Here is a 26,573-nt window from a genome sequence, read left to right on the forward strand (position 1 = left end):
ACATCAGGATGTGTTTGCTTTTAAAACTTAGTCTGACCTTGCCTTTGTGCCACATCCATATAGCCCAGGTTATTACTACCTAATCACTCTAAACCATACCTCCTTGCTCCATGAATGTGCTGCTATTCAATGCATTATACTGACCTTATGTAAGAAATCAGTGGAATCATCTCGCCCCAGTTAATTCCTGACCTGTCCTCTGGCCAAATTTGCCTCCACGTTATTAAATGGTTAATCATGTGCATCGCGAGCTAACACTGCGTATAGACTCGACAAGATGCTTGACTGAATGGTTAACAATTAAATATATACACACATGCATTTAAAACTGGGTGGCTCAAGTTGGTAATTTCACACTGTAACACAGCAAAGCACCGGATGCTTCTAGAAGAATTCAGCCCATGACTTGTGATAAAAATAGCTGTTTCACACACAGATGGTGACTCTCCCACAGAGTAAAGCATGCAAGGCTTATGGTGGAAAATGATGGGAAATAACTCATCAGCAGAGACTCATCAGTAAACATAAGTGTTCCATTTGTTCCAAACAGGAAATGACACAGACATTTAAAACAATTAAATTCCACTCTGGAGGATGATATGCAGGGATTTATGGTTTTGGTCGTAGGGTAGAGAAGAAGTTCTGAAATGAGAATGTAATCTATTTTAGTGCAAGCGTCTGATTAAGAAAGCCCTGATCAGAAAGGTGTGTTATAGAGGATGTGGGAATATTTGCCACAGTTTAACTTGATCCCCCAGCCCTCATGAACATAATACCAGGAAAGAAATGTTTAATCAATAAATTATTTTTTAATGTGATATTCATACAATGCTTTCACACACAGTTGCTCATTAAAAAATGAAATCACTCTCAATGCAGTTATTAGTGATCTTAATCAATGTTAGCGATATTAAAGATTGGATGTCAGGTAATATGAAGAACCAGTTGGATGTTTAGAGAATTGTGTTTTATCTATTTGCCTTTCCAAAGTCAACATAATCCAGGGCAGTACCTTAGCTTTACCTCCAGCGTCAAAGAGCATATCATTTGGTGACTATGGCTGTTGTGTGGGATTGCGGTCTACATGAGTCGCATGTTGAGGACAGGAACATCCGCTGTGTCGGAACCAAGGTGCTCCAATATTAGAGTTTAAGCTAACGTTAGCAGCTCTGTCTTGATCTATATTTGGTTTGGGGAAGGTTCCGCTCCAATAGATTTAGTAATGTTTGCCAACACACTGTTTTGTCCGTATTACTAAAATTGAAACATACTGCTTGAAAATTAAAAAAACATTAAAGCATGATTCTTATCTATTGTCTGTCTCATGTACTACTGTTATGAAATAGTGACAGTTTGAGCAAATATGACAAAAAGTAATTTCATAAAAGTTAGCAGGTTACATTTTCTATGAGACAAAACGCTTTAACCCCAGTTTTTTTAAAATCATATGTGTGTGCATATTTAAGATTCCTTTTACAGCCGTTTCAAAATAACACAGCTGAAGACTGAGTTGTGACCTAACATAGCAGTTAGTTAATTAGCTAACGCTAGCTAACTACAACTGGTCAAATTAGCTAGCAACAAATTGTTGGAAATGAGGAACCCACTTTTTCTTTTTCATACAAATCAAATACTTATTGACCCAAAAATTACTTAATTTTAATTAGTAAATCTGCCACTGTTAACACACAGTACATTTTCATGGTAATTAAAGTGACATCTTTATGTGAGGTTTCACTGGTTTTGGCAGGGATTTATTTTCACATTCGGATCCTTCCCTGTTCTTTCCAGAACTCTGCAATCCTTTGAGACAGTGCTAATTCTGCCAGGCCCCTGCACTCACAGGGGGTGAACCCCACCAGAGCGGTGCCCTTCACGCCAACCCCCTCCCTCCCTGCCAGCTCTGCAACCCTCGTCGTGATGAGGGAAGCTGGAACGTGACAGTACGGATGGCCGCCGATGCTGAAACAAGGCCACGGTTCACCTGCAGTCGTTTGACCAGTTGGGCTCCCTTTCACGCTTTCCACATTACAGGCGATTTCCACAGCGCCCTCATGTGGCAAGGCCAGCACCTGTACCCCAGGTAGTCCCCCCGGGGTCGACTCCCTGAGGGCCGTGGCGATGCTGCGTCCCATGGCCATGTCCTGGGTGTCGATGGTGACGTTGCAGTTCATGACGTACGGGCCGGCCCCAACACCTGCAGGACATCAGCCAAAATCAGAACACAGACCTTCTCTAGTGAAGAAGAAGTTTCAACCTTGCCTCAAAATGCAAACATTTTGTTGCTCAATTGCATTATAGCCTACTGAGGCATTAGTCAGTGATAATATTGGGATATTCTGCCATTTATGCAATTGATTTCTCCCTATAAAACTGTTGAAAAACTATTTTAAAACAGCAGGTCTAGAAAGAAGCTATGCCTATCAAACACCTTTTTCATTTTGCATTTTGCATTTTGAAACATCTTAAGATGACACGACATTGGCAATGATTGCCAAGTTTTTATGCAAGAATAAGTTAACAGCGCTGGATAACAGAATGGACAAAGATAACCGAAGGCAGGTCACACCTGCAGTTAAAGAATAAGTCCGTCTTTCAATAATCACATCACATGCCATATTGTGCATTGAAGCAGAGTTTGCTCGCTGTAATCATTTCTCATGTCCATAATGGCCATGAAGTGATCACTCTCTAGTGTGCTATTGTCACTACACCATAAGAAATTGGAGGACAAAATCAGCAGTCCTCGCCATGTGCCAAAAATACATCCTAAAGTTCAGCTGGAGCAAATATGGATCGTAATATATCCCTCAACTGCAGCTCAGCAATGAAACAGTCTGCAGAGACACACAGAGGGATTTTTGTAATAAAAACTGTAGTGGGGTTAATACCCTTTTGATTTGGCTAACTCAGACTTCTGGAGCCTCATATTAGCTTCAGCTGAACTTTAGAATGTCTTTTTTTCCCCAGACATGGTCTCTATGGTTTTGTACAATGAAAATTTGAATGCTGATTTCCCCGGACTATTAAAATAAAGTTCAAATATCCTGATAGCATCATAAATTAATAGGATGTATGAATACGTTTCCGGTGAATCTGTGAGTGTGGAAGTTTACAGTTTCAGCAACACAGGCATCATAAGGAGTTAATAGCAGATTAGTTTATCCTGTTAACGTAGGCTGTGGTTACACTTCTTTTATTCTTTTCAATGCATCTTTCGTCATCCGATCGCGTGTGTCAGGCATATCAAATTTATCTGACACTTACTGCCAGCTCCGGCTCACCTGTGAGACCAAATCGTTTCTGTGGATGCGGCCCCATGTCGGGTCTGATTGCCTGCAAGTCTGGCGTCTTCTTGAACCAGCCCATCTCCTTCCTCCTCTGTGCCAGCCCCCGCTGAAGGGGGGAGTCCGCCCAGCCGAACAGGAACGCACTGGTGCCCTGGACCCGCTCTGTGAGTCCCTGAGCCACAGCTGAGCCAAAGCAAGAACGCAGACATGTTAGTTAACCAGCAGTTGGAGCGCATGTCATCACATGCGCGCAACTTCAGAAGCACGAGAGCAATGAGAGCGTGACATACAGAACACACCTGTGGGGATCTAATTCAGACAGAGGGAAACATACGGACACATGGGCCGCTCATTACACACACGGATAGATACAGCGCTTGTTAGTGAGTCTGCCAATTATTATTCTGAAATCACACCACACAGATTAGCATACATCAGGCATGCTGGCACAAATGCTGGGCTACTGCTTATTATCAGCAAGACACATGGTTGCTAAGTCAGCTGGCAAACTGTGAAACTAATCAACAGCACAGGAAGCTAAAGATGTCACCTCATCGGCCAAGAGACATTGCGTTACAACTCATTATAGTATATATAGACAAACACCGTATGTCTTTCTAGATTACTAAAGAATGGCCCAAAAAAAAAAAGGGTTAAACATAAATTACAGCTGCCCATTGCAAAGGGGAAATTGCAATTTCAAGTCACATCTATTGCACGTGCCATCCCCGTGTGCACGCACTGGATTTTAATTCTATTTGAACCACTGACTAGAGTCAAAACACGTTCTTCTTAGTCCTATGCTGGTGCTGCAGAATACAAAACAAAAGACACAAGTAATTGCTGCCTTCAAAACTCGTGGGCTCATGGTCAAACATTGGGATGTGGTGTTCACAATATGCTTGGTGTTCAAGTGGTTAAGTTGTGAGAATGGTCTTTTTCACATGAAGGGAGGTATTAAAATAACTATAAGTGCATTTTAAATCTTTTAGGACCTAATGATTTAAATAAGGGCTATTCAAGTGTCTGGGAAGCTGATTTATCACAAAATGATCGGCTGATTTACAGACGTCTCTTTTTGAGTGTAAGTATTTTTGGGCCCAAATGCATCACGTGACTAACACAGCATCTACAAGCCACCAAGGCTAACAATTTAGCAAGCTAGCCAACAGATAACATTGTGCAGAGCAAGGCATAATGTCAGAGCAAAAGATGAGTTAGTTGAGAATGTCAACATTTTCCCCAGACATTTAAAATTACAAAGAAAAATTCTATATGACTAAAATAACAACATATTCAACGTGCAAGATCCGAGTTTGGGAGACTTTAGATTGCCTCTCAACGGCTCAGAGCCGGCGCCTCACTGTTAACATGCACTAAAATGCACTAACATGCACTAACAGCACGCAGGGCTGGCTCGTCCAGGTCAACAAAGCAAGGAAAAGTTAGGATAACCACAAGCACAGAAGGAGAGTGACTTCATTCTCTGCTCAGGTGGACATTACTTCACTATATTTTTACACAGATAGTAGTTGTTTGTTGCTATTAATGCTCTTTATGTTAAACACAGCTCCTTTAGCACTCAACTAACCATCCACCAGAAAATGAACCTCCATGGCCTACGCCTTTTTCTAAAAGATCAGCCAATGCATCACAACTCGTAAACTCCCAGCTTTCAGAAATTTTCCACTTAGGAGGTTGTGGCTAATACAAGAGGGAGGCGTTCTAATGAACTTTCCTTTCTAGTGAACACTGTAAACATGACCTCATTTGAATGGCCGTGCCCTGAAAGCTAATGAGCAGATACAGCAGAGGACAACAACAGACAGCTCAACTGACAGGGACATGTATCTAAGTGCACTCACACACACATACATGCACAAATGGCAACTCACCCCGGGCCTCTTTAGCACAGTCCTCCACTCCCACCTCCTCCCCCAGGGGGTAGATGGGTATGAGGTCGACGGCACCCATACATGGGTGGACCCCCTTGTGGGCGCGCATGTCGATCAGCCCGCAGGCTTTCTCGCATGCAGACAGAACAGCCTCCCCTTGAGTACAACAAAAAGGACATCATAACAATACATCAAACATACTGTCAAAGCCAGGTCCTGATGTGATGGGTAGGAAATTAAACTAATCATCAAAGGCAGTCATTTTTTTTCCTAAATTAAAGTTGTGTGTATACTTCAGCAGAAATACTGATCCAAGTCTAAAAAAATAAAATGAATTCAATATTATGAAAAATACAAGATTTGGTTAAATTAAGCTGTTTCATTCTTTAGGTGTGAATGTAGGACAAACAACTGTAAACCTCGACGACTTTGTCTGCATTGTCAGAAGGTTGTGTTCGGGATCAGCATTCAATAAGAGAAACTTTTCACTGTGGTCTTTGCCAGAAAAATGTTCATCCTTATTTTTTTTTGTGTTTAAATCCCTGACAAAGCTTATTAAAGGATTTTCTCCTCTCGGAGGATTGGAGAGCAGGGGACGAAGACTAAATCCCAGCTGTGGTACTGCTGCAGCAAGTAGCTGACTCTACTCTTCCCTCAGTAGTAGGAGAATAAATGTACAACCATGACATTTTACTACAAATGTAAAGGTTCAATACTTACTGATAGAGTCGATACTGGCCACGATGGTGATGACAGAACGGTTGTAGTCATGGTCATTAAAGATGTTCAGCACTGTGGTCCCCTCCCGTCTAACACCTGACATATCATTTTACAAAAATCACCAAGGTTAAAATTATTTTGAAAGTAAGGCCCCTGAGTCTTCTCAGGTCACTGCTATGGAGGCTTAGTAGCTACATAACAAAACCAGAAATCATGTCTAGCAGCATCATGGAGGACAGGTGGGGAAGTGAATGTGGGAAAATAAAGCAGTGTGAGTAAGAAATTGTAATAATGTTCAAATGATGAATAATAAAGAGGATTGACCTCCGGACTGATGTTAGCTGTCTTTAGCATCCTTCGGGTTGTAGCATAGCTTGTGAATAAATGGCTGAGTTATTCTTTCTCATCAAGACAGAATCCGAATTCCTGTTTTTGGTAATAAATATCCCCAGACTCATTAATTACAAGTGATGAAACATTCAATTGCACTTGCCTTTATTGTTGTATAAGGCTGCCTTGGCCACAGTCTCCACCAGGTCTTTCCTGCGAGCCTCGGAAACATTGAGAAGACAAGCCACCAGTCTTCTGCCAAAGGAACTTGAGGCCATGTTTGTACTGTAGCTGCTGCTGAAAGCGCATAATTGAAACATATAGTTTACTGACCAGACTAGAGATGAACCAAAAATCTGAAGAGCAGCCAGTCATAAAACAATATTCCACTATTACCCAAATGTATCTTGACGGAAGCCAAGATAATGACTAACTTAACCATGCATGACAACATTAAAAAATATGTCCCTTTTGGAAATGAAAATTGTAATGCATAAGCAACACATCAAGAGGGTTTGCTTCCACAGCTTGCTAGTAGCTTAAAGTAACTACTACTTTTAGAAAACTTCAGATAGATATTGCTGTGTATCTAAAATCACTTTGCTGACTCCTCTCTACTTTTAATATTGTTATAATCTTAGCATTTGCCATTATCTCATAATTGCCACTTGTGTCCACCGTGGCTGCTGTTGCAGCTTGTAGGCTCACTTCCAAGTAATACAAATGTTTCCCCTTTTTGTATTCGATGCTACTTTAAATGTGTCAATATAAGCATTTGTATTAATAGTGTTGTTTTGTCAACTTGTGAGTTATTTTGCCAAGTGGATGAGCTATTTAAAATAAAATGCATGGCCACCAGTAATCTTAAACGGCTGACTGTCAACTGTTTAAAAAATATATATATTTAATGATGATGCCATCTACAGACGGTATGTGGATCTGCCGTTTACTACGGGGACAATAAAGTAACAAAATACTTGGTTTTTGCCTGTGACAAAAATTTGGCCCAAGCGACCCGAGTATGCAAAGTTTACCTAGATGACAAGAGCATAAACTAAATGGCATGACTGCAGAAAATACAATCTGTGTAATATGTTCCAGAGGTCTAGACTGAATCTAAAGTGTAATAATGTAACTGGAGTAGTTTATAAAGTCGTCCTGTGCAGCCTGTGGGTGTTATTAAACTGACAGTGTCTCTCCATATCAGTGCTCACTGTCTGTGCGGTTACAGAAAGTGTGCAAAGTCCATGCTGGAGTTAGCCAACTCGCTACATTTACCTGTAGTTCAAAAACATGCAATTGGGCTTAAAATCGATCCATAAAGAATGGCATACTTGCGTTATATTAAATGATCTTTCAGCATTGCATGCATTCTCTGGTGCTCTTACACGGGAAGGAAGCGCAATTGCTTTACGTAAACACCGACAGAGTACTTCAGTGTAGCAACTCCCAGTCCATGCACAATCCACCAAAATACACAAGAGGTAGACTTCAGCACGTGTAGCTAAAGATGAGAGAATTATTACAAGATGGTTCATTCCTGTTTTCAACCTACTGGAAAACCTTTGTCGTTCCGTTGGACGCTAAGTTTAGTTTTGAGCCTGTAACGTATTTTGCTCAATTATGTAAATGATCCATCTTTTGCGTGCTTCGTTTTGTATTATTTGTAGTGAATTAATGACTTATTATTATTTATGTATGCATGTATGTACTTTGCATATTAGGAAGCCTTTAAGTGTTCAATTGATGTTTTTTGGTGTTATGCATATTAGAAAGAATAATCATATCCAGTGCTGAAAACTAGTTCAACAATCTTAAGCTTTAAATGTTAAGGGGCGGGTGTTGCAATGGCATCCGCTATAAACACGACAACATGCATTAGATAGCATTTTTAATTCTCTATGTCCCTTCCAAATGAAGCATAAATAAACAAATAATAAATAGATCCAGGCCACACCACATATTATTTAATAAATTGATACTGAATTAAAACAACGAGACATGTGTTTGTTTAATCTAGAATGTTTATCATGTATGTATTAATTTCCTGCATTTGTTTTGCCCGTATAATGCCTGCAATGTTTATGTTTATTATTTTTCTCATAACTATTCAAGAATGTAATTTAAATGTATTTCATTGTATTTCTTTATGCTGAGCACCTCACGCTAACCATCTGAACGGTCTGGTGTGGTTTACTGACTGGTTTACTGACGAAAACGGAAGTACAAAGGAGTAAACCTCGCGACACTTAACGTCTCTCTGGAGTCAGAAGAAAAACAGGTCAACAGTGGGATCAAATGTTATCTTTGAATCTACAAGATGTTTCAGCGAACGTTCACAGGAAGTCGTTTTTTTAACGTCCCTTTCTCTGCAACTTCTTCCACCTCATAAAGGGGGAAATATAAGGCAGGTGTCTGTCAGTCCATAGTTTGACAGCAGCGCTGCCGCAATAACCACTACCACAACTACCCCCGGACCACAGCAGTCAAAGGCTGACATGTTCCACATCCCCTTTAGAAAAAACATCCACCTGCCAAACGACATGCAGCGCTGCTTAAGAGAATACGTTAGACAAGCATATTTACACTCCACTGCCTCCGCAGCACAACGATACAGAAACGATCACCATTTAGATAATTATAAATATCTAAATGATATATTCAATTTAATGTATTAACTAAACCATCGTAAACCATCAGCTCCCAGGAACCAACTATAACCTCTTTGTGCACCTCGGTGTTTCACGTGAAGCACTTCCGGTGCTCACCGGATGTTGCTTAAAGAACAAGCGCCTGTGAAGTGGGTTGAGGCCAGTAAAATGAGTCTCTGCAGTGTTTGCAAGGTGCTGGTGCACACTGTGGTTTGGAAATAGTTGTCTACATTCTCCTTATATTCTCAGTTGATACCAGGAGAAGTCCCGGCCTCGGGTAAGCTTGATCTCTGCTCCGTTTAGCTAGCATTGTAGACAATGTAGCGTAGCACTAACAAGCTAACCCAGTTGACTGATGCTAGCGCTGTCTGATTCAAGGCTTCACTTTCTGTTTGCAGTCGGCGACATTATTTTAAAAGTCAAATAGGTGGTCGTTGCGGGCCGTGCATACAAATTACCATATTAGGGGCGCCCTGTTTTGAAAGGGTAACGATGTGCAACAAAACATGTAAAGTTAACTGTAAGTTAACGTGATTTAGGTTTTATTTTAAATACACACTCGGCACTTTTTTTAAGGAGTAATTTTTCCTTAAAAGTTCCTCAAAATTAAGCATAAATGCCAAAATAATAAAACATCATATAACGCTATATGGCAAAACAGTGGGTAACGTTGTATAGCTATAGCTATAGCTATATATAATATATATATATATATATACATACATACATACATACATACATACATACATACATACATATACAGTACCAGCCAAAGTTTGGACACACCTTCTCATTCAACTACTTTGAAGAATCTAAAATATAAAACATATTCTGGTTTGTTGAGCATTCGTTTGTTTACCACATAATTCCATATGTGTTCCTTCATAGTTTGGATATCTTCAATATTAATCTACAATGTAGGAAAAAAAAATAATGAAAAATAAAGAAAAACAATTGAATGAGAAGGTGTGTCCAATCTTTTGACTGGTACTGTATATATATATAAACAATATCCTGTAGTATATAGTGAATTGCAAAAATAATGACTGTTAGTTCTACAGATTTATTTTGTATTATGATGATCTGAGAAACAATGAGGTTGCCATATTTAGAAAATATTAAATGAAGACCCACACCGTGATTTTTTAAATGTTTTTCTTTTTTTACTATAATGAAGAAAATCTCTCATTTGGGTTTCATGGGATAGAGGGGATGATGATTTACTACAAAGTAAAATCAGTCAATATTAGGTCAGATGTCTATTAGGTCAAGGAGGCCAAAAGGACTGCTTTGATTTTTGGCAGGACTCCTGTATCCAGTATAACCCCAGAGTGCTATTGATGCAACTGGATCAAAGGGAACCTGAAGTACCTCTGATAAAGGACAGAGGATTTCACAGATTGTAAAGCCCTATTTGGACCAATTGTTGTGAATTGAGGACCAATTGTTGTGGAGAGATGGGCAAGACCTAAACATAGGAGTCAGTGACACACTCATTTGAAACTGTCAAATATATATATATACGGCTGTGGCGTAGTGGAGAGCAAGGTAGTTCTCCAATCAGAGGGTCGGTGGTTCGATACCCGGCTTCGGCAGTCGATGTGTCCTTGGGCAAGACACTTAACCCTCAGTTGGTGTGGACTGTTGCATGAATGTTAGTTAGAGTCTGATGGTGGCACCTTGCATGGTAGCCCTGTCATCAGTGTGTGAATGGGTGAATGATATGTAATATACATACTGATTGTAAGTCGCTTTGGATAAAAGCGTCTGCTAAATGACTGTAATGTAATGTAATATGTATCTAAGCATGCTTTTCCATCTACCTCATGTATATTAAACAACCTGTTACATTAATCATTACATATTTATTCTCGCACCCTTTATACTCTGAACCATTGCACTATTGTACCACTTTTCAGTGAGGGTGTTGAGATATATATATATATACATACACACATACATGGTTATGAAACTAATTACCTTCATAAGTAAACAAGGCCATCTGAGAGAAGATTTCTATATACAGTAGTTATCCTTAATGCTTGTCATTTGTGCCACCAGGTTGGATTGGGTTTTACAATCTGAACCTTTGACATGGTTGAAATTACTTGATTGAGCCACCTAGTTTTAAAATGACCATTTTGCTTAGAAAAGCAATATATTGGTCATTGCTTATGGAATGGATGCCATTTTATTTTATGTGATACAGTTCTGGACGTTACTGACCACCTTGCCATTTTGACAGAGACAATGTTTATCATTTTTTGTATGTTTTTCTTCCAGTGTTGTCGCTGTGTCTTACCAAATTGTGGACCAGTATGGAGCGAAGAAGAGCCTTAACTATTCCATTTAATGTTGACAAGGATAACCGGGTATGTGGGACCCATGTTTTCTCAACATGCATGTTAACTTGTAAGCTTTTGGTGAGATACTGCAGTGATGCCTGCTTTATGGCTGCTTTATGCTTGCTTTATGGCTCCCATCATATTGTGCTGATTTTGTGTTGATTACAAGCTCGTTGTGATCTGGGATGGAGTAATGGCTCTGCTCTCACACGGACACGCTCATGTGATTGCTATATTGCTAACTTTAGTTGATCAGTGATCACTTCCCTGTTGTTAAAATATATGTATCTCAGTGAGGGCATAACACATGGCTGCAAAAGAATGCTGATAATTGTTAAGCATAGTCAAAGCTGCTACTATGCTACAGTTACCATAATTTAACTGCTACCAGTGCCAAAAAACCCAAAACATTTTTCATTATGGATTGTGCAGTTTCTCGGTACACCATGCAGCCTATAAAATGTCAAAAAGTTTAACGTCGGTTAAAATTTAGTTTGTTAAATTGCTTGTTATGTGTGACCAACAAACTAAAACCAAAAAGGATCCATTTACTATCACACCAAACCGAGATAATGAACAAATCTTAACAAATGAGAAGCAGGTATTAGGGAATGTTGGCATTTGTGACTAAAAAACACTACAAAGATAAATCAACCTCCCGGTAAAAAATGCAGCACAGACTTCTGTCATTAAAGCAGCACATTTTGCTCTCCAACATTCACACATGATATTTTAAAAAAAGAACAAGTGCTGTTTATAGGCCTTGTTTTGACTCTGCACACATGCTTCAGTCTGCGCTCAGCGTCTCCTCTCATCCCTCTGTGTGTGCGAGTGTAGACGTACCTCAAAGTCAGGTTTGCGGGCCTTCTCCCTCTATATTGCGCCGTTTTCAGGCAGCTGTCTCCAGCAGTGCCCAAGTCCAAGCCTGTTTGTAACACAGCCCCGAGCCCCCCGTGGGTTACGCTCCGACTTAAGCAACTTGTTCGAGGGCTCCGGCTTTGATCGTCTCCATGACATGACCCGGGAAGAGCTCAGCCAAGCATGTCTCCGTTCTCGGCTGAGATGGATGGCTTAGCGCTGTTAAGCTTTTTCTTTAAACTTTCATTAAAGTTTTTTTTGTTTAATGAAAGGCATTCACTTTTAAGGATCCTTTTTTTTGCCCAACAAACGACTAACAGAATAACCGAATCTTTGGTTCCAGCCCTAGTAACAAGCTTCGCTCATTTGCAATTGCTAGATTTTGCCCACAGGCTTTTGGCTGTTGATGTCAATGCATGGTAACTAACCACCCTGTGAATTTTAGATGGAAAACCCGTTCAAAATCTCCATGCCATGTGTTTCATCACAGTGTGGAAAGTTAGAAAGACAGGTACAGCGTTACCTTTGTTCTCTGTGACCACATGAACAAATGTCATGGTGATAGTTTGCTTATTCTGGATTGTTCCTGAGTTTCCCACAATTTCCTTCCGTTTAACAGGTTCCCTGGACTGCATTTGCAGATTGCAAACGCAGACATTGTAGTTCACAGCATATAAATGGATCCATGCTGTTTGATCACAACCATGCAACGTTGGAAATGGTCAGGTAAGCAGACGGCGACAGGTTGATTTTGACAAATGTGCTTTTTCAGGCTGTTGATTGCAGACTAAAAAAACTAGTAATTGTTCTGCCTATAAGTTAAAACTGACTAATTGTATTTTCTATACAAAACAAATTTGTTACTTTTCCAAGTTCACTGTTCACTGTACCTGTTTTACTACAGTGCAGAAGCTCTTCTCGACTTAGCTGATATGGTTGTCTAGAACTGCAACACGATTAAACAGATTTCTTACAGCAACTAAATCACTGGGAGGTTTATTATGACAACTCTGGTTTGAGATAATCTACTTTGAAAGGCCATCTTCTACTCATAACCTTAATGCCAACCAAACAGTAACTCAGTGGACTGCAGACAGAATCGTATCCTGGACTACATTATACCTCTCTGCTCATCAGAATCGATATAGTGCACACACTGTCATAATTTATTAAATATATATTCTGCTCCTCATGCACACATTCGTTTCAACAAGGACATGATGATTGTTGAAACGCATTTGTGATGATTGTGGAGGCAAGGATGGAAAAGATGATGGCTGATGTTCCTGCTCCATTATGATTATGAATAAACCTACGTGAAAGTTTAACTCACACATTCACAAAAAACGATCGCTTATGCGATCATATTGGTTGCAGTCCCAAGCCCTGCATGCAAGGTGCCAATTTGTTCATAAAGAGCGGTCAGTGTCACTCTGTCTGGGGGCCAGGAACCTTTTAGTTTACTGGTCGACAGCTCTACCAGCTGCATCATGCGGTCCAGATTTGAGCCGTTAATGAGACCATGACACAGAAGTGGAGATGACTACTCCGTATTTTGGACATGGGAGTGATTATGAAGAGTTCCAGCCGAATGTCAACACGTTGACATGCAGCGCCCAAACAGGCACAATCTGTAACACCGACCTCGGTGATTACAAAGACGATCAAGAAAACAGCTCTCTCTCTCCTGGACTGACCAGACTGATAAGGAGCTGCGTATAGTTTTAATGGATGCCACTAAGCTGCACTGCCACATCTCAAATCGTCGCCATTCAAATCAACACCAAGCATATCAACACCAAGCATATCTGCCTGGTATTCAGTAGGTTGCAATCTGCAACCTCACTGCTAGTTGCCACTAAATCCCACATACTGCTTTAAATCAGGGCTTAAAACTTTGCTTTTTTCCACGACATTTCTGTAGGTTAACCTTGGGCTATTTATTCATATCTTGCGTTTTTAATTTTTTAAATACAATGTTTGATTTGTCTTTTTGTATTAAGCTTATTTTTTATATAGTGTTCTAATTTAAAAAAATAAATGTTTTTTAACCTGGGAGAGAGAGAGGGGAGGGGTATGACAGGCAACAAAGGTCCACGGCTGGACTCAATCCAGCTGCATTGCAATAATGTGCGCTTTAACCATTCAGCTACCGAAGCACTTCATGTCTCTTCTTTAGGACTTTCTCTCCTATGTAAACCAAAAAAAATAAACTTGCCTTGCCTGGCTAGTTCATTGCAGTTTTTTAAACTTTCACAAGATGGGGCTCTCACCCTGAAAACTCTTATAATATAGTGTTATTGAAATGTCTTATTGAAATGTTTCACATATATATATAAAATTGTCTTTTGCATAAAGGTTTTTTACTTTTAATATGAACATGTACTTTATGTTAAATGTACAGGTGTGTAATATGATTTGGATTGGTATTATTTTTATTTGGTGAGTGGTAGCCCATCTTTTATTGAAAAACACTTCTCCATTTTTGAAACTGGTTAATGTATTTCTACAGTTACTGAAAAATGTACAGCTGTAACTGTACAGCCTCCACAGCGTTATACAACATTTTACAGAGGACTGTATCGCTGTATGTTAAAAGTGATGCAACTCCATGCATGACAGAAACAGAGAGCTCTAGGTGTGAAGTTGCAAACATTGTACAATTACATGCTGTCCTACATGCTTCCCCCCCCCCATAAAAATGGTGTCTTAAAGCCATTATGGCCTTTTCATCTGAGATGATGACTTTTCTATAACCTGATTAAAGAAAACATTGCTTATGAGCACCACAACTCAAGGACGAGCTTATCATGACTGCACACATGGCTACATCTACACCCCTCCCTCTTGATAGGAATGCGCTGCGAGTTAAAATACCTTGAGATGGAGCACATCGTCGCAGAAAATACGCTGCTCTATGAAGGTTGCGAATAACAGCTTCTGTGTTTCATCCTGTAGGAGAAAGCCTCGTCTGATCCTGACCGATGTCCTAGAGACAGAACAGGGCAAAGCGTATATGGAAAGGATGAAACCGGGTCGTGCTTTTGGAAACCGAATGTCAAGTACACGGAGGGAGAGTGGTCGATCCAGAGAGGAACCCCTGATCTGCAGAGACATGAGGTCCAGACAGAGGGATGCCAGGAATGATGAGAACATGAGTGTAACCCCTCAATGCAACCAGAAGATCCCCTCCTCACCCACTCATAGGTAGGAAGTCATTATTAAGGCAATCATTTGGTATTTTAGGAAATACTCTTAATATTTGTTGCTGAGACTTGGAGGTGTCCTTCCGTATCCTTAATAAAATATTAAGCTAGAGCAAGTAACTGATTAGCTTAGCTTAGCATAAAGATTGGAAACAGGGGAAACAGTAAGCTTGGCTCTGTCCAAAGGTAAGCGATTCCACCTGCGAGCACCTCTAAAGCTCACAAATTAACACATTATCTCTTGTATGTTTTCATCTGTACAAGAAGTGAAATGTAAAAAAAAAAAAATAATAGTAATGTGCCGGGCTGTTTCAATGACTTACTGAAGATTTATCGTCACCTTAAAGGGTTACTTCGGTGTTTTTTTCAACCTGGATCCTATTTTCCCATGATTTTGTGTCTACAAAATTTCTGAAATTGGTTCAGTAGTATGCCAGACTGCAACTGCTCACCATCACCTTTTAATGGACTTTGGCTTTGCCAGATGCATCTTTGGCTCTGCATTTTCCAGGAACAAATGTGGTGATGTAATTTGAAATAATACCAAACAGAAAGCCTCCACAATTTATCCCAACTTTTTGTGATTAGGTACACTTTTTAATCATTCCTGGGACTAAGTTTTGCACTACTTTGTGCGGCTTTCGCTTAACAACGAGAACAGCATAATCAGAACATGATGTTTATTCTATCGTTCTGTTAATTTTTGATTCTTTATTCAGGTCAAGTCTCAGGAGAAGATCATGGAATGTTGATGATGAAGTGGACATAGAAGAAAACAAAGATATTGAAGAGGTGATCTTAGGAAAGGACAACGGAGACAACTTCAAATTCGCTGAAGTTGTAGGTGTGTAAACATAAAGGCATTCAGACACACAGCTGCTGATGTGCTGCTTCTCTTCATGACCATTGTATTTAACTGGGTTATTCTTATGTTGAAGCTTTGACTGTATCTGTTCTCTTAGGACTCGGAAAGCATCATGCTTGCATTTTCCTGCTTTTCTCTGACTTTGTCTCAAATGTCCTATAAAATATTTGGACATCCAATAGGAAATCCAGAGTAAATGTTCTGTAAAATATAATGCTACAGGATTAACAGCTTTTCCCTTACAAGCATGTCTCTTTTCTATTTTCTCATTATAGTTATAGCAGTAGCTGCAGTCAGGTTGTCAGTACTGCCTGTGTTTATTTTAGCCTGATAGGTTAATCAGTTGATCAGTCATGTTCTCATACAGATTGTGGGTTGTCAGTGAGCTGGGAGCCTGCCCTGGATACAGAATGTTGTGAGGAGTTCTCCCCAGCTAGATTCAAGGACAGGTTGGCTGATCCAGAAAAACAAGTACAACACAGTCTGGTGAGTACCGTGCAGAGTCACAGTGAAAGCCGCAGAAGTCACGGTCCAACCAAGGACTAAGCTCCAACCAAATATTACCACAAAAAAGCCTTAAAATAGAACACCAGACGTGTACCTCATTATGTAAAAGTGATTTCATTTTTTCATACCATCATCATGTCTTGAAGAAGCCCTTGAGTCAATTTCAGTACTAAGTAACATTTCCATGACACGGCGCAACTCTGAAATTAATACCATCGCATAAATGTAACAGCCACGGAAGTTTTCAACAAGTGGATGAAATTATAAATGTCCAGCAAAAAGCTTTACATGCCACTTTTGAACAAATCGTACATGGGCATTCAATGCTGAGAAGTGAATGTTGCTGTTTATTTATTCAAACTTCATTGAATTAATACGTTTTAATCCATCAGCCTGTGTGAGATCTGAGAACACTCTCCCTTCTTGATACCAATCATTTATCTTTCAAGACCAGCATGAGTTGTTTGATGAGCTAATTGAGGTGCTGCATTCTGTGCTGTCTCAACAGAAGAGGAGAAGAAAGGATGCGGGGGCCCAGTACAATGGGATGGGCAGCCCCAAACGCCACCGTGAGAGCGTGCTCCGCCTCACCGGAGAAGACAGAAGAGATGGTGGACGGGCCCCTACACGTGTTTGTCTGGAAGAAAGTGGAGAAGACGGAGGTTTGGAGAGCCTGGACCGTACCATTGTTCAGTTCACGGTGGGAGCAGACGATCCAACAGAAGTTCTGGTCCCAACCACCTGTCCTAATATGGAGGCTGTAGACTCTGTTATTTCCCCCAGAACAAGTCGATCGTCTAGCCAGGACAACACGTCTATAAACAGCCCCTCTGAACCCAGTGAGTACAACAACAACAAACTTGGTAACTGCATTCTACTGCTGAAACCTTTGTTTGAAATTATCCATGAAGGAACTCGGTTAACGGTTGCTCAAGCAGCTTAATAGCGTTTTGAAGGTTGTGTGTTTGAGCCTTTTATCAGTTCATAAATAAATCATCTGATTTTAAAGCTAAGCACTGAGCTTCTGCCAGTTGTTTCTGAAACGGCCTCTTGGAAAAATGGTCATAATCTGAATTGTTTTCTTTTCTTTTACAGTTGTGCTGTCAAGTGATGATGAGGAGAGTGGCGACCCAGCATCCAATACACTGGTCACTGTTGAAGACGCAGTAATACAAGGACAATCGCCGCAGGAAGCTGTGGCCAAACAGCTAGAAGCTTCTGATATAGGGGACGTGCAGGTTGGTATTATGTTTGATCCTCAAACCTCTTTAATTCAACAGAAACCTATTTTTATAAAAGATCACAGAAGCTTGAGCTAACAGAAGCCTCACCCAAGCCTCATTTCACAATGTTGCTAACTTTCCTGCTCTAACAAACTTATCTTTTCTTTTTAAGTTTATTCAACGTTTTGTACATCATTTTTAACCCCCTTCCCTCTCATGCTAACAAGATGTTATTGAGAGGGATGTTTTTGTAACAAGATACCAAAAAATAGCAGTATGCTTGGATGTGAGCTACAGTGTTATTCTTGTTCCTACCACTAGGTAGCGCCAAAGGAAGTCTTAAAACCTACACTGAGTAGCTTAAAAATATTGGAATTGGAAAACTATTAAATTGAAAAAAGAAAAAGTTGGTTTCAACTATATTTCTCGACCTTTATGGCACGATCTCTTTGTAATAATGGGGTTTATTGAGCTGTTATTGTGTATTACTGTTCACACCATGTTCTCCAAACTGTGTGTTATTGTCTGTTGCAGGTGTTGCGTGTTGTTGTTGACCTTCCGAGTTCTGTGGCAGTTTCTTCCATCCCCAGTATAGACTACTCCTTCTACATGCTGCATTGTGGAGGTCACCAAGGGAAAGCGAATGGAGACGTCATGGTAAACTGTATAAATTACATAAACTCAGCATTTTGCTGATCACATTCAGTATTCTTATCACATTTCAGGACAGAAGGTGTAACACCTTTTTTACTCTCCTTTCACAGATAGCAGGCCAACACATCATCATCCCACTGACAGGTAATGTTGTGAACAGTTATTTTAAAAGTTGGTATCAAGTAGACTAAAGTAAAATCACAGTGTTTGTAGAGGAGCTGTGGCTGGCTGCCTGAGCCCTTTGGTCTGGGTTGTATAAACTCCTTGCTTTGGTCATGCTGTCTGCACACCATCCACTCACAGCTTAGTGGTCTATTTCAGATGCTAGTGTGTTTGTGTGTTCGTGTTCGTGTTCGTGTTCGTGTTTGTGTTCGTGTTTTCGTGTCTGGATTAGACCCTCAAGGTTCTAGTGCACTTTCACCTTCTGAGCCTGTGAAATCTCCCCTTCAGGGAACTAGGGCGGTAAATTCTTTTTTCAGAGAGTTGATCTTTCCCTTTGGGTTGTGTAAGACATATGTATGTTAAACACAAAAGGTTACATGATAGTTTTTTTTTAATATATTTTGGGTAATTTCTTTTTGCATATATATATTTTCTGGAAAATAATTCGGGATTAGATAACCTTTTGAATAAATAACGAGTGATTACTTTAACCTTGAGCCAAGCCTTCAGGAAGTTTCACAAGAACTTGGAACAATGTAGCGATTTGATCATAGAAACAATATTTTTTATGATTAAAAATGTTTGTAGGATTCACAATAACTGATTAGAGAAGGCTCTAAAGCTGTATTTAGACATCTGCAGTGGCATGATTGGAACATCTACAGAGAGAAGCTTAAATCTGGATGGAAGATGGGAATTATTTTCTTTTGGTTTTGAAATTGATTTACTGCTATAAGAGGGGAAAAATGTGAGGTGCATCCTTGTTTTTTGTGTGTGAGGAATTCTTTTTAGTGTGGTAAAGACAAAGACGTAACAGCGTTCATTATTTGATACTAACAATTGGAGCTGCTAAACTAATCTCACCATCTCTTTTTTTCAGACATTGATGAACAGGTGGAGGTGATATTAACCTTGGAGCGTAAAGACCTTTGGAGGTACAGTGTGTGGGAACAGCAGGAACTGGAGGAGCGGGAGCTTCGCTTTAAGGATGACGACGAGCCTTCCCCTGTTGCTGTCCTTCTGTTCTGTGTGTCAGAAAGTGCTGCACTTGCTATACAGCGAGAACTCATGAAGCTGTGTGCCAATCAAGATGGAAACACAAGCTCTGGTGAGACACCCGGAAGGCTCAGAGTACACTTCAAACTCACATTTCTTAATGTTTATTGGAGACTTATAACATTTAGGTTGCAATTACTCTGTATTTTTTGTGAAAAGCAGTATATTATTGAAGGGTGACTATGATGGAAAACATCATATTCTCATCGCACAGGAAGAATTATCTTTATTCAGAGTAGATTCCTACTAAACTGTTGGCAGCTTTGTCAAGTGTTTCCATTTTTGTGGCTTAAATTTACAAATTTCACACAGATTTTTGTCCTTTCAAATATAATTAAAAGTATAGTTTGATGTGTCACATTATTCCCTACTTAGATCTGCATGGTGCATGATAACAGTGTTATGTTTTTTATTTTATTTTAACAGACAAGGTGAGCCCCTTCATTCTGCTGACGCTGAGACATCCTGTGGAGGGAATGGAGGGGGCTTTATTGCGCTCCCTGCTCGACATTGACTGTCTCAACAGTCCGACACATGAAAAATACATCCACAGTGCTGATAAAGTTGTTTGTTTGGAGGACTTCCACTCTCCCGTTCTTTCTCTGGATGATAGCATCGAGCTGATCAGAAGAACTGGACTGGACTCTCATCTGCTGTCTCTGCTCGGCCTGGAGTTCACTGACTCTGATCTTGACTCAGACCAGGAGGGTCCACATTCTGATACTGACAGAAACAGCACACCTCGCATCCAGCTGGATGTTGAGTCAGAGAAGGAGACCGAGCTGGAGACAGAGACAGAACAAGACACAGAGACACAACTCAAAACAGAGGAGGATCAGAAAGAGCAGGAGCTGCAACATCCGTCTGATGTAAGTTGTTCCCAAGATTTTTGGCTCATGACCCTTTTAAAACAAAGCAGTATTTACCTCATGCATATGTTTACTGGTCGTGACGAGTTAAATCAGAGTAATTTTGCTATATTTGATCATTTCTAGAATCCGAAAATATTTAAATTTTAAGAACAAAAGATTTGCTGAAAGTCTGAAAAATGTATTATAATTGTTGGTCATCTCCTGTTAATCATATTGAAACCCCTCTGACTTATTTACTGTCCCCTTGTGGGGGTTCTGACCCCCTGGTGGGGAACCAATTTTTCACATTGTTAGTGTTAAATTATTACAGATTAAATGTTGCTCCTATGATATGAATTTCTTCCCACAGGAAAAAAAGCTGGAGCCCGCTCCTGTATACACACTGTGCCATCACAGAACCAAAGGATCCTACTCCGTGTCCCTGTATAAACCAGACCCCAGCTTGACTAAATTTAAACATCAGGGACTGGCTCGCAGGCAAGTAACCTACATTATCATATATACAGCCTGACCCAGCAGGGGTTGGGCACGTGGCGTCTTGCAGCCACTGCAGTTCACTCTTAGGAATAAAAATACACTCCAGGGATGCACTGATCCAGGGTTTTCTCTCAGGATCCTGACACCTCAACTCACTGTATTAACCGATACAGAATACAGATCTGTAACTAGCCCAAAATTTTAACTTAAATCTATGGAACTTGTTTAAATCATTTTTATGTAAGGTAAGTAGGAGACCAGGAAATACTGAAACTGGGACTCACTTTTTTTTTTTAATGGCCTTAATGAAGCATCTGTACTTAATGTTGGAGCTAATACCAGATCTACTTCATAATAATAATACCAATAATACCAATCTGACAAACCAGATCAATGCATCCCTAACAAATATATTGTGATTATTACTTTTTACCTACCAAAAATATTGGATTCACGTGTGTGGTTGCTCTGTGCATGGACAGCTATTGCTACACCAGTCATCTGCTGCCACTGTAAACGGGCTCATTCTTTTTTCGTCCACCTCTGCTTAGGTTGATCCAGTTTCCCCCTCCTCCATTAAAAGGTGGAATAACCGTCACATTGGAGGACCTGCGGTGCCTTGACAGCGGGCACTTTCTAAATGATGTTATCATTGACTTTTACCTCAAGTAAGTCATTAAAGTCATTTGTGCCTCACAAGTTTGTTGGGAAGAGATCCACTTTTGAACCGATCATGTTGATGTTTTTTTTTCAACCAGATACGTCCTCCAGAATGCGTCTGCTGCTGTGGCCGAGCGCTCGCACATCTTCAGCAGCTTCTTTTACAAGCAGCTGACACGGAGGGACAACGCCAGTGAAGGCGTCACCAATGACTCGTGAGTAGTACTGCCAAAAAAATGAATACATCTTTTCTGTCGAGACTTTTCGTATGTAATAGGTCTGCACTGGTATGTGCTGCTTCTAGGAAATAGTTATAGCCTCGCACTCTTTGCGTCTGACAATGACCATTTCTTTCTTCTTTTTGTATTTTCTTTGTTACCAAATTAAATTAGCCCAATGGAATCTCCACCACAACCTTAAATGGTATTAATAATTGTTTTGCGTATTAATTTACATATTTGTATTGTTTCCATTTCTTGAACTTTTACAACATACTTATGTGATTTTGTAGATATACTGTAAAAAGAATAAACAAGTACAATCAACCTAAGCATTACAATATTTAAAGTAAGATGCTCTATGATTTCATAAGTTATCAGCTTAGTGAAGCCTTCAACTTAATATTTTGGAAGTTAAATGGAGAATAAATTGCTTCCACATAGTGGTTTGCATGTAAGTGAATTACTGTTAAAACATGCGTCCCTGTGTTTATTTTGTGTGCCCCCCCCCCCCCCAGCTGTCAGAGGCAAAGGCGACACCAACGGGTGAAGACATGGACACGCCACGTGGACATCTTCAAAAAGGACTTCCTGTTTGTCCCTGTCAATCAGGAGTGAGTTAAAATACATCATGAAGAGGTGTATTGTACAAAGGTCCCTTTTGATTCATCACATTCTTCATCGCTCTGCTCTGTTGTCTGTTTAGGGCTCATTGGTATTTAGTCGTCATCTGCTTTCCCGGAATGGACGAGCCACAGTCTGAGACCCGGAGTGGTCCGAACGGAGAGTTGCTGGAACAAGAGGTGGCTCAGGGGTCTGAAAGCCCGAATGATAACACAGAGACACCTCCTACATTAAACCACAGTGACAGCTTGGACACAGATACAGGTATGTTTGACCAAATGATACTGAACCAGATTAAATGATGCATGCAGTAAGCAAAGGCTTGTCCTTGCAATTTCCCCTGTTTTTAGTTGTACATTTCAGGAACTTTCTTTATTTATGATGTGATTCCTAAGCATAAGTTCATGGTGCGTTTCATGTGTTTTAGAAAAGCCTCAAGAAGATTCCACTAAAGACCCATTGCCTCGTCCAGTGGTAAGAAATATTTCTGTCCTGCGCTCACTAGGGATAACATTTTATTTTCATTGATTTCAAAGACAAATGTACATCCATTTTGTCTTTATTTGCTCCTCCTAGTTTACTTAGTCTAATATTGTCTTTGTTTGTAGAACTGTACAGAGCAGACCTGCAAGAAGAAAGCTGTTAGCAAGAGGTGAGTGTGTGGTTACACAGAGTAACATCATTCTGCTGTGTGATACATGACAGTGAGAACTGGTTCAGTATTTCATAAGAGTATTTTCCTTAGCTATTGTTTGTGTAATAGAAGTGTTAAAGCTGCAATGTTTTATGCAGACTATATTGAATAATTTGGTTTACTGCTGGCTTCGATGTATCTACTGAGCACAATATGTGTCAACACTGCTGTTATTCACGGACTCGTACATAATATACTATTTGTTTTCTTTGCTGTGTGGTTGGATGTATGCTTGTTTTTATACATGTATGTTGTTTATGTTGCCTATGTTCTTATGTTAATGCCTATACAGAATTTTTATATTTTGTCTTTAAATATAAAGCACTTTGTTTATGAATGAATTGTGTCTTGGAGGTTTTCATACACTCATACTACAACAGATACTTAATGGTGCCCCGTAACCATCAAATGACAGATGTGCCTCTCTTTTCTGTAGGCCGTGTATTCTTATCATGGATTCCCTTAAACTTTCTCTTCATGAGCGAGTCTTCAAACTCTTGCGGGAGTAAGTATGAGACTTTCAATATGTCTGTCTGTAGCAGCATGAGTGTGATTATAAATGGATGGAAGATAATGCGTGTTTGTCCCTCAGCTACTTGCAGTCAGAATGGGAAGTCCGCCGTGGTTCATCGAGGGACTTTAATCCTGATCAGATGCAAAGCTCACACTGCAAAGTTCCCCTTCAAGACAACAGCAGCGACTGCGGCCTCTACCTGCTGCAATACGTCGAGAGTTTTTTGAAGGTACAGAACTTGGCAGCATCTGTTTTTCTAGGGTTAATGTAGTGTGACATGTTTGATTGTAATAACGGGTCAGCAACAGCTTTAAATCTTCATGTTTTGATTAAAGCTCAGTGGGACATTACAATGTTTTAAGGCATGTACATAGTAATGGGGAATGTATTCTGCTTCTGCTCTCAGGACCCTGTGGTGCACTTTGATCTCCCTCTACATCTACAACAATGGTTTCCACGGCAGCAGGTGCGGAGGAAACGAGACGAAATCCGAGATCTTGTACTTAACCTTCACCGAGATCAAAACCTTGGTACTAACAGATGAAGCAGCTCTGCTGTTCAGTCCATCCCATTCCTGGAGGCGTTATAAATCACTGCTCATACTGAGCGGCGGACATTCAGCGTGAACTAAAAGGATTTCCTTTACATTAGATGCTACTATTGTATTCAACATTAACTCAAACAAAACATTTAAACATCAAACTATCTTTGGATCCTGTGAGTGAACATGAAGGAATCAGTTGATTTAAAGATACACAAATGGCTGTTTCACGGTAGATCACATCTAGACATGAAAATTTTTCCACACCCCATGGCTTTTTACTCATTGTTTTTATGCTGTAAGATTTTTTTATAAAAGCAATTATTTGTATTTATTTTGTATGTAGAAACATAGGGAAGAGTGTATAGGTGTAACAACAGTAAAGTCTAGTTTGTACAGCAAGTTTTAGTTTCTTTGCTGATGTTTTGGGGCATTTTAACTCATGTGTGACTTCATATTTAGTCTGTCAGGGGTTTTCTCATCAAACCTGTTGGTGTTCTGAATTCTTTGCGTCGTTGCAACTTCACTGGATGAACACATTCATGGTATAGCATACATTTTCCATAAGTCCCATCTGAATTTAATTTTTTGGAAACCTGATTAAAAAAAGAAAAACTTTCAGTCACTCAGTGCCTCCCTCAGTTATCCTGTGAGCCTCCCTGCGCTAGATAGGAGTCTCTACAGATAACAACAAATTATCATCATTCACTCACCTCTGTTTGCAACAAATTGAGCTGTTGTATGCCAGCATTTATCCGTGACACTCTCTGTATTGCGATCCACCTTGAACTCGTATCATCAACTCAATTGGGACACAGCGATGGTTCCTAATAGATCAGCTTTGCCTGCATGAATTGGCAGAATTAGACCAAATTGGGATGTATGACTATCAATAGAGGCTACTGTTTACTGTTGATTAGCATAAAGAATATTCTATATGATAGTTCTGATAGTCGTGTAAGAAATTTGAGTTATTTTATTGAAATACAACTTTCATAAAGTTCAGGGGTGCACATACATTAGCATGTGTAACGGTATGCTATCAAACTAGCTACTAAATTGAGACCTAAGAGACATTGCGGTCTGTCACTACCTAAATTCTTCTCATCAGAGAGTCTTGATAGTTCTGTAGTTTTTTCCCCCCTTTTTTGTTCAAATGTTTATCTCTTTTAACCCTTAATGTTTTCTCGGCATTGTGTTGGATGAATGTACAGCAGCTGATTCCAAAAGTGATTTGGTTTCGATTTTTTTATTAAAACTTGTAGACCAAATAACACGTGTTGTTTGTTTTATTTATTTTTTTCATCTGTAACCACATAACAGAAAGTTAATGTCTGTGTTGTAAATCAGCTAATTTCTTCATTTTTATGTATTACAAGTTTTCTTTGGCCTCTGATCTGCAAACCCTTTTTTCCTATTACTGATAATAATTCTCTCTTTGACAAGACGGGCCAACTTCTTGGGCCAAAAGGCTTCATTTTTAAATACCTGTCCATTACAATACCAATTGAATCTGTTCAGAGGGTTACATGGTCGGCTTAGGTGTAATTACTGTCTCAGCCTGTCAGATCCCCTCTCAGCCAGACTCTTGAGTAATCTCCCTCCCGTTCTGCATTGCAGGGGGCTGCAGCCGTTTGGCTTATTCAACATTTACACTCATTTGCCAATTTATTAGGTACCCTTAGCTGAAGGTAATTATAGTAAAACAGTCCTGCAATGAATCCTAGAAAGCACTAGTTTGAGCCGGGTGTGCCTAATAAAGTTGCAATTTCCTGTATATTAACAAATGTTTTTGGATTGCATGATTACATTACATTACATTACAGTCATTTAGCAGATGCTTTTATCCAAAGCGACTTACAATCAGTAGTATATTACATATCATTCACCCATTCACACACTGATGACAGGCTACCATGCAAGGTGCCACCATCAGACTCTAACTAACATTCATGCAACATCCAGTCCACACCGATGGCAAGCCTTCGGGAGCAACTTGGGGTTAAGTGTCTTGCCCAAGGACACATCGACTGCCAAAGCCGGGTATCGAACCACCGACCCTCTGATTGGAGAACTACCTTGCACCACAGCCGCCCTGTTGATTGATGTCACCTGTTTGTGCAGTGTCGTGTACTCCGTTTGAAATTGCAGTAATAGAAGCAGCATCACTGAAATATCTCATCCAGGAATGCACACATACAGTATGAGTTC

The 26,573-nt window shown here is 39.9% G+C and overlaps 2 protein-coding genes across 8 annotated transcripts; one reads left to right on the forward strand and one right to left on the reverse strand.

Moving 5' to 3' along the window:
• Positions 1-820: 820 nt before the first annotated feature.
• On the reverse strand, positions 821-7,699 carry ftcdnl1 (formiminotransferase cyclodeaminase N-terminal like 1). Of its 5 annotated transcripts, none has more exons than XM_054615451.1 (6): positions 7,574-7,699; positions 6,399-6,529; positions 5,906-6,001; positions 5,186-5,341; positions 3,285-3,473; positions 821-2,197 (listed from the first exon to the last, which is right to left on the reverse strand). In XM_054615451.1, the coding sequence occupies exons 2-6, from the start codon at positions 6,511-6,513 to the stop codon at positions 1,761-1,763; spliced, it is 993 nt and encodes a 330-aa protein (XP_054471426.1). In that variant the 5' UTR covers positions 6,514-6,529; positions 7,574-7,699; the 3' UTR covers positions 821-1,760. The 5 variants fall into 5 exon arrangements, with proteins under 5 accessions (XP_054471426.1, XP_054471424.1, XP_054471423.1 ...); XM_054615449.1 differs by having other exon boundaries at positions 7,570-7,699; XM_054615448.1 differs by having other exon boundaries at positions 6,399-6,532; positions 7,570-7,699.
• A 1,331-nt stretch (positions 7,700-9,030) lies between these two features.
• On the forward strand, positions 9,031-25,625 carry senp7 (SUMO specific peptidase 7). 3 transcript variants are annotated; one of them, XM_054614990.1, is made up of 23 exons: positions 9,031-9,163; positions 11,170-11,258; positions 12,535-12,600; positions 12,709-12,815; positions 15,048-15,296; positions 16,015-16,139; positions 16,528-16,646; positions 17,176-17,506; positions 17,763-17,905; positions 18,425-18,547; positions 18,655-18,688; positions 19,587-19,814; positions 20,189-20,631; positions 20,984-21,111; positions 21,663-21,779; positions 21,870-21,986; positions 22,508-22,603; positions 22,696-22,877; positions 23,041-23,087; positions 23,222-23,265; positions 23,744-23,812; positions 23,900-24,050; positions 24,228-25,625. In XM_054614990.1, exons 2-23 carry the CDS (start codon positions 11,205-11,207, stop codon positions 24,363-24,365), a joined length of 3,111 nt encoding a protein of 1,036 aa, XP_054470965.1. In that variant the 5' UTR covers positions 9,031-9,163; positions 11,170-11,204; the 3' UTR covers positions 24,366-25,625. The 3 variants fall into 3 exon arrangements, with proteins under 3 accessions (XP_054470965.1, XP_054470966.1, XP_054470967.1); XM_054614991.1 differs by having other exon boundaries at positions 16,543-16,646; XM_054614992.1 differs by lacking the exon at positions 12,535-12,600.
• The last annotated feature ends 948 nt before the right edge of the window (positions 25,626-26,573 follow it).

This window comes from Anoplopoma fimbria, chromosome 16, assembly GCF_027596085.1.
Source record: "Anoplopoma fimbria isolate UVic2021 breed Golden Eagle Sablefish chromosome 16, Afim_UVic_2022, whole genome shotgun sequence".
NCBI classification, from domain to species: Eukaryota; Metazoa; Chordata; class Actinopteri; order Perciformes; family Anoplopomatidae; genus Anoplopoma; species Anoplopoma fimbria.

What these genes read in the sequence shown, in the direction of transcription:
- ftcdnl1 (XM_054615451.1), bottom strand. Translation starts at nt 6,513, where the DNA reads ATGGCCTCAAGTTCCTTTGGCAGAAGACTGGTGGCTTGTCTTCTCAAT. An exon ending in AGCCTTATACAACAATAAAG is followed by an intron (nt 6,002 to 6,398) that starts GCAAGTGCAATT and finishes ATGATATGTCAG; the next exon opens with GTGTTAGACGGGAGGGGACC. An exon ending in GAAACGATTTGGTCTCACAG is followed by an intron (nt 2,198 to 3,284) that starts GTGAGCCGGAGC and finishes GATGTCCTGCAG; the next exon opens with GTGTTGGGGCCGGCCCGTAC.
- senp7 (XM_054614990.1), top strand. Translation starts at nt 11,205, where the DNA reads ATGGAGCGAAGAAGAGCCTTAACTATTCCATTTAATGTTGACAAGGAT. An exon ending in CATCATCATCCCACTGACAG is followed by an intron (nt 18,689 to 19,586) that starts GTAATGTTGTGA and finishes TCTTTTTTTCAG; the next exon opens with ACATTGATGAACAGGTGGAG. An exon ending in ACCCATTGCCTCGTCCAGTG is followed by an intron (nt 23,088 to 23,221) that starts GTAAGAAATATT and finishes CTTTGTTTGTAG; the next exon opens with AACTGTACAGAGCAGACCTG.